This window comes from Gallinula chloropus (genome assembly GCF_964237585.1).
Source record: "Gallinula chloropus genome assembly, chromosome: Z".
NCBI classification, from domain to species: Eukaryota; Metazoa; Chordata; class Aves; order Gruiformes; family Rallidae; genus Gallinula; species Gallinula chloropus.
Genome location: NC_140089.1, coordinates 88,347,079 through 88,359,189, shown reverse-complemented (window position 1 = coordinate 88,359,189; position 12,111 = coordinate 88,347,079). Strand labels below are relative to the sequence as shown.

General features: G+C 55.2%; 1 protein-coding gene across 1 annotated transcript in view; it reads right to left on the bottom strand.

Annotated features, from left to right (window-relative positions):
- Positions 1 to 11,587, bottom strand: part of ME2 (malic enzyme 2) — a 42,880-nt gene extending 31,293 nt beyond the window's left edge. Inside the window, exons 1-2 of the mRNA XM_084279015.1 lie at positions 11,495 to 11,587; positions 1,916 to 2,048 (exon numbers count right to left, since the gene is read on the bottom strand). Of these exons, the coding sequence (XP_084135141.1) occupies positions 1,916 to 2,023 (108 nt within the window). The 5' untranslated portion in view covers positions 2,024 to 2,048; positions 11,495 to 11,587. The remainder of the gene's footprint in view (positions 1 to 1,915; positions 2,049 to 11,494) is intronic.
- Between the last annotated feature and the right edge of the window lie 524 nt (positions 11,588 to 12,111).

The window sequence follows — 12,111 nt, the reverse complement described above, 5'->3', positions numbered from 1 at the left end:
CTTTTTTCCTTGCTTTTCAGGACATTCAGGAATCGCTTTTGCCAACAGAAATGAGTAACACTCCTTGTAGCTCTGGTCAAGACACAAGGCAACGCAGCTTGCAGTTCCCAGCTTGATACCCTCCCCAGATATTTTGAGCTCCTAATTGTGATAGGAAGAAAGGGAGAAAAGAAAGAGGGGGGGAAAGGAAAAATAATGGGGAGAAAAAGAGGAAAATGGAGGAAAGGTGTAGAGGAAAGAGCCAGCCAGGCCCTTCTGCTGAGAGAAAGGCTTGGGGTTACATGCCTGGCTTGCCAGCTGGCCAATTTATAGCAGTGCATGCTTTTCACCCAGGAAGCAGCAAGGGAAAGAGGTAAGAACACAGAGGGGCAGGAGGAGTCCCAGGGCCATGGGCAGGGAAGGAAACACGCAGTGAAGGGAAGAGAAAAGGCAGTACAGGAGCAGGGGGAAAAAGTAAAACAGGAGAATGGGGAAGAGGAGAAAAGCCAGACACCAAAAGGTATGGGAATCCTGCTTCCAGGGGCTCACTGCTCAGGGGACACACACACCCCCCCTGTCAGAGGTGGCTAGATTTGTCACCTCTCTCAGACATGAGACATCTCAGATCAGCTACCATGAGCCCTCCTCTCATTTCCTACTAGTTTTAGTTCACACACTCTTCCAATAATCCTGAAGGTGACTGTTACTATGGGGAAGTGTGTGTGTGTGTGGGGGGAAGAGGCTCAGGATGGGGCTGTGGAAACAGGAACACTTCTGTGAAGGTAAAAAAACCCAACACTTTTCCAGGAGCAGCTCCTCCTGATGCAAGGCATTAATATAATGTCTCTGCCTCCCAGCTAGCTCCATTCAAGGCTTATTTTTAGATGCTTTCTGCCTGCCTCTCTGCAAAGGGATGTTTCTTTACTGATGCAGCTTGGTCCCAATTCACAGTCTCACGTGGAAAAAGACAGGACACAGAAGTTAACACTTCCTATCACTGGGGAGATTCAACTCAGTACTAACTGTAGCAAATTATGAAATAAGCCTCTACCTGCTCAAGCTTTGCTTCAGCCAGTTAAAAAACTGAATCAGTGAACAATAAAATCAGCAATTCTGCACTGTGGGCAGCAGATCAAGGGAGGGGATTCTGCCCCTCTGCTCTGCTCTGGTGACACCTTCCTGCAGTGCTGGGTCCAGCTCTGGAGCCCTCAGCACAAGGACATGGACCTGTTGGAGTGGGTGCAGATGAGGCCATGAGGATGATCAGAGGGCTGGAGCACCTCTCCTATGAAGGGAGGCTGAGAGAGTTCAGCCTGGAGAGGATTCAGGGGAGATCTCAGAGCCCTTTTCAGTCCCTGAAGGGACCTACAGGAAAGCTGGGAAGGGCTGTTTGTAAGGGCATGGAGTGATAGGACAATTGGTGATGGTGTTAAACTAGATCAGGGCAGGTTTAGATGAGACCTTAGGAAGAAGTTCTTCTCTCTGAGGGTGATGAGACACTGGCACAGGCTGCTCAGAGAGGTGGTGGAGGCCCCATCCCTGGAGACACTCAGGGTCAGGCCTGATGGGGCTCTGAGCAACCTGCTCTAGTGAAGATGTCCCTGCTCACTGCAGGGGGGTAGGACTGGGTGGGCTTCACAGGTCCCTTCCCACCTAACGCAGCCTGTAGGTCTGTGGTTTGGCATCAAGGAACAGCGCTATTAACTGTACAAAACCCATCAAGCCAGGAGAAGGGCGAGCTGACAGCAGCAAAGCTGTTATCAGACGTCCTTGTACCGCAGCTGCCCGTGGAGCCAACCGGCAATGCTCGCTGTCCCCCTCCATCTAGTGCACCCTTCCCTGGCTGCGCCCCAGCGCGCCTGCTGGGGATGGCTCAACCCCGGAACAAGGTCCACCGGATGAAGATAAGGCAGCTGATAAGCCCCAGAGCACCAACCTTGTTTGTCCGTGGGTTCAGCATCAGCGGCTTGCCCTTCTCCTTGGTGTGCGCGCGGCGAGACGCCAGCGCGCAGGGGGCGGCCGCCACGCGTAGCCTGGAGAACATCCTTCCCCTCAGAGTTCCTCTGCGCCTGGGGAAAGGAGAAGAGGTCGTCACTCAGAGGCAGGGGCAGGGGAACCCACCTCCCCACGTCCAGGCGTCCTGATGTAGAAGGAATAGGTAGGTGGCAGACAAGAGCTCCCCGCTCAAGCACCGTGACAGGCGCCCCGTGGCAGCAGGGAGGAAGGGAAAAGGCATCAGGATGGAGAGTTTATGGATCCCAGTAAAAGAAATGTACTTCCACTGGGAGAACCAGGTGTTGGCCCTGCAACAAGTTACCTGCTTCCCATCTTTCAAAACACAGTACTTGAGTCGGCATCACCTGAAGTAATTCTTGGTTACCCACACAGGATGGAGCTCATTGCCTGTCCACAAGATCCAATTCTTTCAAGAAAGAGTCAATTTAACAGTTGGTAAGATTTAAGGTGAAATATTATGCAACTGAGTGCAAAACAGGTTGAAGCAGAAGGTAATTTCTTTAAGAACTGCCTTGGAAGGGGGCTGTGATTATTTCTTCTGCATGAAGAACCAGTTCCATATATTAATTTCTGGGGAAGCAGTTTAGCATTCACTTACATGTGACTCAATAAAAGTGACAGAATCACAAGGCTGGAAAAGACCTTTAAGATCACCAAGTCCAACCATTCCCATCCTGTGCTAAACCAGATCCCTGAGCACCTCATCTCCCCTCTGTTAAACACACCCAGGGGTGGGGACTCAGCCCCCTCCCTGGGCAGCCTGTGCCAGCCCCACAACTCTGCCAGGGAAGAACTTTGCCCTCCCAGCTGAGCTGCCCCTGCCCTGGGGCAGCTTGAGCCCATTGCCCCTTGTCCCATCTCCTGGCCCCTGGCTGCAGAGACCATCACCCACCTCTCCGCACCCTCCTGGCAGGGCAGGGGAGGTGGGGAGAAGGGCTCCCCTCAGCCTCCTCTTCTCCAGGCTCAACACCCCCAGCTCCCTCAGCTGCTCCTCAGAGGATTTGCCCTCCAGCCCCTTCCCCAGCCTGGTTGCCCTTCTCTGGTGTTCAGGTCTCCCCTCATCTTTAAAACAATGAGAGTGAGTGATGGAGAGAACACCACAGGGACACTACTGGGAGCTGGCTCTGTGCTGCAGGCTGCCAGCACTCCCTGGGCATTGTCTCACAGCTGCACCCAACACCCAGCACAGAACTGCCATGAGCAAACATTAACCTCCCCTGGTGAGTGACCCATGCAACTGGCACTGGGGCGAATACCAGGGAGGACAGAGCAGCTCTGGCTGGCACAGCAGGGAAAGCTAAGCTGCTTTTTCAACAGCTTTCTGGCAAAGGAATCTTGTGGCCTGGACAACAGAAAGGAAAGGGACTGTGTCTATTGGCATATTAAAACTAGATTAGAAGAAAATGTAGAACTGAAATGGTCACAAATTCATCAGACTCTGGATTCCATGCTAGATCATTTTTTTAAAATTCCAAACAAAAAGATTGTTTTCAGAGAGAACATGTCCTTCTCAACAAAGGATATCTGTTCCTAACGAAATAAAAGAATTGCTAGCACCACTCAAAAGCTCAGTTCTCCATCTCACCTTCCCTGGGTGTGTTCAAATAAAGGGTAGATGAGGTACTCAGGGATATGGTTTATCTCAGGATGGGAATGGTTGGACTTGATGATCTTCAAAGGTGTCTTCCAACCTGGTGATTCTTGTGATTCTGTGATTCTGTGATCTCACCAAGTGGTTACAACTCTCAAACCCGTTTTTGAGGGGCTAAACCACAACACTATTTTATTCAACTATTAATTGCAAGCTCCTTGGAGCAGAAACTACAACTCCTTAGAATCCCAGACTGGTGTGGGCTGGAAGGGACCCCAAGGGTCACAGAGCTCCAACCCCCTGCCACAGGCAGGGACACCAACCTCCAGGTCTGGAGCTACACAAGGTTGCCCAGGGCCCCAGCCAACCTGACCTTGAACACCCCCAGGGATGTGGCAACCACCCCCTCTCTGGGCAGCCTGTTCCAGCCCCTCACCACTCTCTCTGCAAAGAGCTTCCCTATAATATCTCATGTCCCCCTTCCCTCCTCCAGCTTCACTCCATCCCCCTTGTCCTGCCAGTCTCTGCCCTTTTAAATGCTTGGAAAGGTCTTGAAGAAAATCCTCAGATTGATCTTAGACGTTCCAGTCTACCCTATTAAAAGTTGATTATGTGTAAATGTCATTATGGAAAGGTCTACTAAAGTATTCAGGCTGTATTTAAGCTAATGAAGGTTTGCTCCTTAACCTAATTTGGGCTTCCATCTGGAAGGCATTACAAGTCCAAACCATGCATCATCTTGTTCCTTAAAAATGCCTTGTACCTGCTTGACTCTCCTTGTGTGTGCCTTGGATGTGAGCACAGAGCTGGGACAGGGGATGATGGAGCACTGGCTGTGCTGGAGAGAGGTTCCACCCACACTGATCCCAGGTCTCTGCCTTCCTCCCCTGACTGGACAGAGCTATCACTGAAGGGATTTAGTTTTTGATTCCTCTCCCCGTGCCAGGACTCTGTATGATACAGCAGGGGGTTGGAGCTCTGTGACCCTTGGGGTCCCTTCCAACCCAGACCAGTCTCTGATTCTATGATTAAAAGAACATGCAAACATTTAATTCATCACCAGTTATATACTAAGCTTCTCTTCCACCCACCACAGAGCACAGAGGAAAGCAGCTCTGGCATTCAGCAGGATCCCTTTCCCTCATCCTTTGTCTGTTTGTTTAGACTTCGCAGCTGGAAAAAAAGCTCCACTCAGAAACCCAGGAGTTTAGCTGTTTCGTGGCAAAGAACATAAATTTGGCGTGTGGAGACAGGGGGAATGGAAGCCCTGCCAGCAAACATGCCTTTCAACATGGCAATTCCTCCCCAAACCAGCCTGCTAGTGGACTGAACACAGCTGGGCTGCCGGAACCCAGGGCAGCTGAAAAGAATAAACCAGGATCAGATAAGCAAAATTAAAGCTGTGCTGCCTAACAGCCAGCCTTCAGGAATGGGGAACTCAAGTCTTAAAGTGGTTTTAGCCCTGATCGATCATCCTGCCCCCGCTGCACAAGCTGGGAGCCCACCGCCTCAGGCCTGCGAGGCCTACGCCGGCCTGTGAGTTACGGGGGTGCAGAGAGCCTCAGCTGGCGTCCCATCGGTCTGGTGTTGGGGGGGGGTTCAGTCTGACGTGTGCAAAAAGCCTAAAACAAGGAATAAATTCCTTTTTTTAGGCTTTTTGCACGCGTCAGACTGAATTCCCTCCCCCCCAACACCAGACCTCCTTACTCTAATAAACTGTAAATTACTTCATTGCGATTAACGGGCGTTTAAGAGCCAAACAAGGTCGTGGCAGGGATTTCCCCTCACTTGATTAACTCGCTGTCTCATCAAGGAGAGAAAGAAGACGACTTTTTCAGGGGGGTGTGGCTCGAACCTTACACATCTTACTCTCTTTTCTCCTCTGTGAGATCGGGGAGACTTGCTCCCCCTCCCCTGAGGTGCCATGCAGGTGCCTAAATGGTTCTCTTGGTGGAGGCATCCCAGACACATAGAGTCAGTGGGAGGAACCAGGCTCCCTTTCCCACTCAGTCCCTCTGTTTAGATCCCAGAGATACCATCCCAGTTAATTTACAGCCAGCATAAAACCTGACTGGCTACTTAGCACCGAGCCCTCCTTCCCCTGCTCTTCTAATTGTTTCCTATTGCTGTTTCACCTCCCACCTCGCACATCTCTAACTCCTTTCACCAGACTTGCAAACCCTTTGCAGCAAGAATCTCCCTCCAGAACTTCAGCATGACTTACCCAGAGACCACAAAGCAAGCAGCCTTCCCCATGCCCTGTCCTCACCCTCAGGGAGAAGTGCCAAGAGCTCCGTGCTTTGGCCATGGCCCCCCCAGCTAAAACAAGCCCACCTGCCCAGGTCCTTCTGCTTTAAAAGCCTTAATTCCTCCTCCAGAATATATGAGCAGGAAAATCCAGTAGCCCTCATGGTTAAAAACCAAGGTGACATCTATACATGCCTCCGATGCTGTTTAAAACAGAGCTCACAGGCTGACATCCCTCACCCCCATCACAGTGTAGGTAGGGGCAGCCAGGAGACCTGCCCACAGCAGGAGGATGGGGTTACAGGTAGCAGCATTCTGGATGAAACACACCAGCAGACAACAGAAATACACCCAACAAGGGCTGACTGATGGCAGATAAGCTGCCCAGGGTGGCTCTGCTTCTCCTCTGGCCTCCTGGGAAAGGAAGAAGGCGCACGATGCCAGCTCTGGTTCTGGGAAGCAGTTGGGACCAGCAGCAAGGTCTGCAAGAAGGGGTTCCCAAATTGATACCTGGTTTCCAGGGGGTGAAAAGGTCACACTGCTTGGTGGGGAGGTTTTTAAATGGCTTATGATGTGTTCTGTAGGAGATGTGCTCCTACTTTAACTGCAAGAGCAAGGAGAGAGGACGCTGACAGCAGAGAAAGGGGGAAGGATGTCGGCTGAAGGGCAGGCAGGGTGTTGCAAACGTTCACCCAGCACCCAAGTTGTGCAACGTCGTGTGAGGAGGAATTGGGAAGAAAGCAGGGGAATTGAAAGAGGAATCAAAATCCCTGCTGAAACCAGCGTCAGCACAGCCAGAACAAGGGATTTCTTTTGCTTTGGTAGGGACTGAACAAGACCAAGGGTGCAGCACTGGGCTGTGACCCCGTGGGGGTGGCGATTTCTGACTCCTCACGACACAGGTGCTGTGACACAGTTTAGGGGAACTGAATTCTTCAGCATTTCCAGGTGACAGCTCTGTGCTGAGCCTTATCAGGAGGCATCAGGCCAGGTCAAACCAATTACCAACACCGCACAAGTGCCCTTATCTGGGAGCAAACGTTTTGCTGCTGCAATTATGGGTTTGTTAAAATTGCAAAAGCGACTCTGGCAGGGGAAGGTTCGTTGTACTTTCACAAGGTGCAGTGACACTGCTCAGGGAGCCAGGAAGCCCTGTGTCAGTCAGTTAAAGCAAGGTCTGCTTCAAGGGCTGGCTGACTCGGACCTCAGCACCAAGGAGTATCTCTAGGTGAGCAGCAAGTTACTCTCAGTGACTCTGCAGCCGTCCCTCAGCTTGAAGGATGGCTGAACACAGATCTCTTCCCAGTGCTCCTGAAATACTGTGTAAACGAACGGTTCCAGGGCTCTGCCTGCAGAAACAACAAGTCCTGTCTGCTGCCAGAAACTTGTTTCTGATAACACAAGATGGAACTACTAATCCCAGACCACAGAAGCCCCACAGAGTTCCCAATCCCCCCCCTCCAGCCTCGACTGGTTTTGGTTTAAGCATCGTTGCCCCAGGGCCAGCAAGTATTTTCTCTTCTACACTCACAGCAAGTTGCCCCTTGAGTCTGAGCTGTCCCCAGTCTGGTGTGGATGCACCACTGCTCTCTGTTGTCATTAGTTCTTTGTAACTACCCAGACAAGCCTTGCCTGCCCAAGCATGACACAAACCAGGCATGCACTAGCTGGCTTCATCACTTCAGTAATGATAAAGCAGTCTAAAATTATTACATTAGGCCAAGCAAGCAACTATAAATATGTCTCCCAGTGAGACCTTCTTACTTAGAGAAATCAAGCTTCCCCTGCACACCCCACCCTGCAGCGGGTGCTCTGAGGATCAAGGGGGGGGGGAACTCCCATCTTGCATGAGGGGAGCATCCCAGAGGGTGCACCTGCAGAGAAAGGAGCAGAGACAAGGCTGGGAGGGGCAGCTCTGCACAGCAACCCAGCCCCTCTGACTCCCAGAGCTGACCCGGGTGATGCTGGGGGAAGTCAGCAGAAAATGGTGCTAATGGTGTTTCAGGTTTCTCCCAGCCAAGCACAGAACCATCCTGTGACAAGAGCTGGGGCCCAACACAAGGAAGATGTGGGGCTGGTGGAGAGGGGTCAGAGGAGCCCCGGGGATGCTCAGAGGGCTGGAGCAGCTCCCCTATGGAGAGAGGCTGAGGGAGCTGGGCTGGCTCAGCCTGGAGAAGAGAAGGCTGTGGGGGGACCTCACTGCAGCCTCCCAGTCCCTGAAGGGAGCAGAGGAACAGGAGGGGAATCAGCTTGTTAAAGGGCAGAGACTGGCAGGACAAGGGGGCTGGAGTGAAGCTGGAGGAGGGAAGGGGGAGAGGAGATCTGAGGGGGAAGTTCTGAGGGGCTGGAACGGGCTGCCCAGAGAGGGGGTGGGTGCCCCATCCCTGGGGGTGTTCAAGGCCAGGTTGGCTGGAGCCCTGGGCATCCTTGTGTAGCTCCAGGCCTGGAGGTTGGTGTCCCTGCCTGTGGCAGGGGGTTGGAGCTCTGTGATCCTTGGGGTCCCTTCCAAGCCAGCCCATTCAATAATTCTATTCTATGATTCTATGAAAGGGCGTTTCTAAGGTACCTTCTGATCTGCAGATTAAAAGAAACAATAATGTGGGGAGGTGTCACTAATAAAGCCTTTGGCAGCAGCCAGCAGGTCATTTTGGAAGCTCACCCAAACGACTCTGCTTCCCTCTTACTCTGAGGCAGCCGATTCAACAAGGAGAAAACTGACAGGAGAAGTAGTTAAGCAGAGTAAGTAAGCTCACAGCTTGAGGCTTGAGGCCTTTCAGCAGGCTTAGGTGAGTTCAAAGGAGAACAACTCCTTTGTAAAAAGAGCATTATGTTCCCTGAGTTACTTTAACTTGCAGCATTAGCAAACATCCAGCAGCACAACTAGACAGCAGGACTAAATTGTTTGCTACTGAGCTCCCGGTCCATAAAAGCTCCTACTCCTGCATCAGAGAGCTATTTTCTTATTCCTTACTGTTTCTGATTGAAATATTCCTCTTAAGCATCACCAAGTCCATTATCTTGTGCCATGGAAGCTGCAGCAGCAGTGCTTTTGGCCTGTTCTGAGAAGTATTCATAGTCTTGATTTTTATTGCACTTTTCTTACTGGGAAGGCTCCTGGCAGTCAAGGCAAGTGCTTTAAGTGAAGGCAAGTGCAGTAAAGGTGAGTACACAGAGTCCTCAGGAAGACTGCAGAAGTAACACAGAAAGCCACTGCTGCTTTAACTGTATTAGAACTGTTTTCTTCAGCTCAAAAATACAACTTGACAAGTGAGGATGTTCCCAAGAGCTGCTGCACACTTACAAGAGGGAACTACTCCTGTGAGAGTCAGTAAGCACAGAGAAACCACGCTGCTGGCTAACTCAGCACAGACCAGGTGAAGCCTGAGCCTGCCAACCACCTACAAACCCTGGTGCACGCTGCAGTTAGGACCCTGAACAGCAGAAATTCCTGCTTAAATTACAGAAGAACCTGAAAAAAAACCCACCACCTTATCTGTACGGGATTAGCCACCAGCTCAAGCAGCAGCTAAGCGCTCCTCCTGCTGCAACAAAGGTGCTGCCACCGGTAGTTAAGATGAGCATGCAATTAGTACCCAACACTCCAACAAGTCATACTACCACCCATTCTGACAGCTTCTCCCTTCGGTGTGCAGAAGGAAACAGGCTTCAGATCGCCCCTGCTCTCAGGCTGCTGACTCATAACACTACCACACAGGAGGGCAGCAAGTTTTGTCTCAGTACTGTGACACTGTGATGCTTTCTCTTAAACCACTCCCCCCTCTTTCCACCATGCTCAGTGTCCATAGATGTGCCCCTGTCAAAGCCAACACGGGGTGGGATGCTGCTGGCTGCGGGATGCTGCTGGCTGGGGGGATGCTGCTGGCTGGGGGGATGCTGCTGGCTGGGGGGATGCTGCTGGCTGGGGGGATGCTGCTGGCTGGGGGGATGCTGCTGGCTGGGGGGATGCTGCTGGCTGGGGGGGTGCTGCTGGCTGGGGGGGTGCTGCTGGCTGGGGGGATGCTGCTGGCTGGGGAGATGCTGCTGGCTGGGGAGATGCTGCTGGCTGGGGGGATGCTGCTGGCTGCGGGGATGCTGCTGGCTGGGGGGATGCTGCTGGCTGCGGGATGCTGCTGGCTGGGGGGATGCTGCTGGCTGGGGGGATGCTGCTGGCTGGGGGGATGCTGCTGGCTGGGGGGATGCTGCTGGCTGGGGGGATGCTGCTGGCTGGGGGGATGCTGCTGGCTGGGGGGATGCTGCTGGCTGGGGGATGCTGCTGGCTGTGCTGACATGTGAAGCACCTGCAGAAGTTCCATGCCCTGTACAGTTCTCTCCTCCCCACGTGTATACACACACACACACACATACAGAGGGAAGAATTCCCCCTGCTGAGCGCACTACTAACTTTTTGGAATTAACACAAGGATAGGAAATAACTACGAGCTCGCTGGGCTGCAGAACTGCCCTTTTCCCTTTGTTTTAATGAGCTTTTTATCAACAGGTTTCCCTGAGCAGCTGAGACACCTGGGCTGTCAGAGACCCCACCGAGCTGCTCGGGCTCCAGCACGGGTTTGACACCAGGGTGCAGCTGAGGCCAAGGGACCTGTAAGAGCGGCGCTTCAAAGAGCCGCGCCGTGTAACCCAAGCACCGCAGAGACCAGCCCTGAAAAGAAAACCACCTGGCATCCCGAGGGTGCTTCCCCTTCCAAACGCCGCGCCAGAGGCTCTGGGGCTTCCCGGCTCGTACCTCCCTTGGCTCCTAGGGCCGCGCCGCAGGAGTTGGCAGCAGGCTGGGGGAGAGGGAGGGGGCGGGGTGGGCACAGAGGGCACGGAGACCACCACGGTGGGCGAGGACCGCCCCGCTCTGCACGGCGAAGAAGGCGGCGGGTCGCGGGGAAGCGGCTGCCCCAGGCGAGGGCCGCCCGAAGGGGCGGGGGGGGGAGGTTTGGGGGGGGCTCGTCCTTGGAGCTGAACGTACCGGGCGCTCCGACAGCTGGTAAACACGCACGCCCTGCTCTCCCCGGAGCGGAACGGCCGCCCTGGGGGTGCTTCCACCTGCCGCCGGGGCCGGCCGGGCTCAGCGGGCCGCGCCGCCCCCCGCTTCCCCTCTCCCCTGGTTTGGAGGGGGTTGGGGGGGGGAGTGGGTAAGGGGGGCGGTTTCCCCGCTGCAGGCCGAAGCCCCGGGGCCTCCCAGGAAACGGGGCGGGGTAGGGTGGGGAGAGGAGGTGGGGTGAGGGGGAGCGAGAGCCGCAGCTTTGGCGCGACTTCTGGGCGAAGCGCGGGGCAGCGGAGCGAGGGGGCGCGGAGCCGCCTCCCGGCCCCATCCCCGCTGCCCGGGGCTGGCCCCACGCCCGGGGCCCTTTGCCGCCCTTGCCCGCCGCACACCTCCGGGAGCGGGGCAGGGTCGGTGGGGGGAGACGAGGCGAACGGCCTTCTCCATCCTCGCCCCGGCGACACGCAGGCGACAGGCCGGGGTAGGGGGGGAGAGGGCTCGAAGCGGGGGGGGGGGGCACCGGAGGAGGAAAGACAGCGGCGGGGGGGGGGGGGTTGGGGGGGCGAGGGTCTGGAGAAAACGCCCCCGGGTCGTGCGGGGTTTGCGAGGAGACCAAGAGGCCCCTTCGTGCGCCGCGGGGGTTGTAAAAGCGTTACCAGAACGGGATCTACCTCCTCCTGCGGCTGCCGCCCTCCCGAGTGATGCTGCCCGAGGACCCGCTCCTATTGTGCGCCAGCAGCTCCCATCCGCCGCGGCGCCGCGTCCGCCCCGCAACCCAACACTGAATGGGGCGAGCAGGGCGGCGCCGCCGAGGGACACCCCGGAGGGCGGGGCGTTGCCCAGACTGGCAGCCCCGGGTATCCAATCACAAGGAAGCCGGCACTCCCGCCGGCGGTCGCGCTCGGCCAATCAGCTTTCTTCACCGCGGCTGCCCGCCCTGGCGGAGGGTGAAGCCGGACCCGGCGCGGCGGGGTGCGGGCGGTTGTATGTTAATAAGGCCAGGCGCGACGGCGAATCAGCGTTGAGGGGGCGGGGAGAGGGGCGGGGCGAGGGGGAGAGAGGGGAGGGGGCGTGAGGGGGTGGGAGGTGTGAGGGGATTGGGGGTGTGAGGGGCTCCGGGGTGTGAGGGGATCCGGGGTCTGAGGGGATCCGGGGTGTGAGGGGATCCGGGGTCTGAGGGGGAAGGAGGTGTGAGGGGATCCGGGGTCTGAGAGGGAAGGAGGTGTGAGGGGATTGGGGGTGTGAGGGGATCTGGGGTCTGAGGGGATCAGGGGTGGGAGGGGCTAGG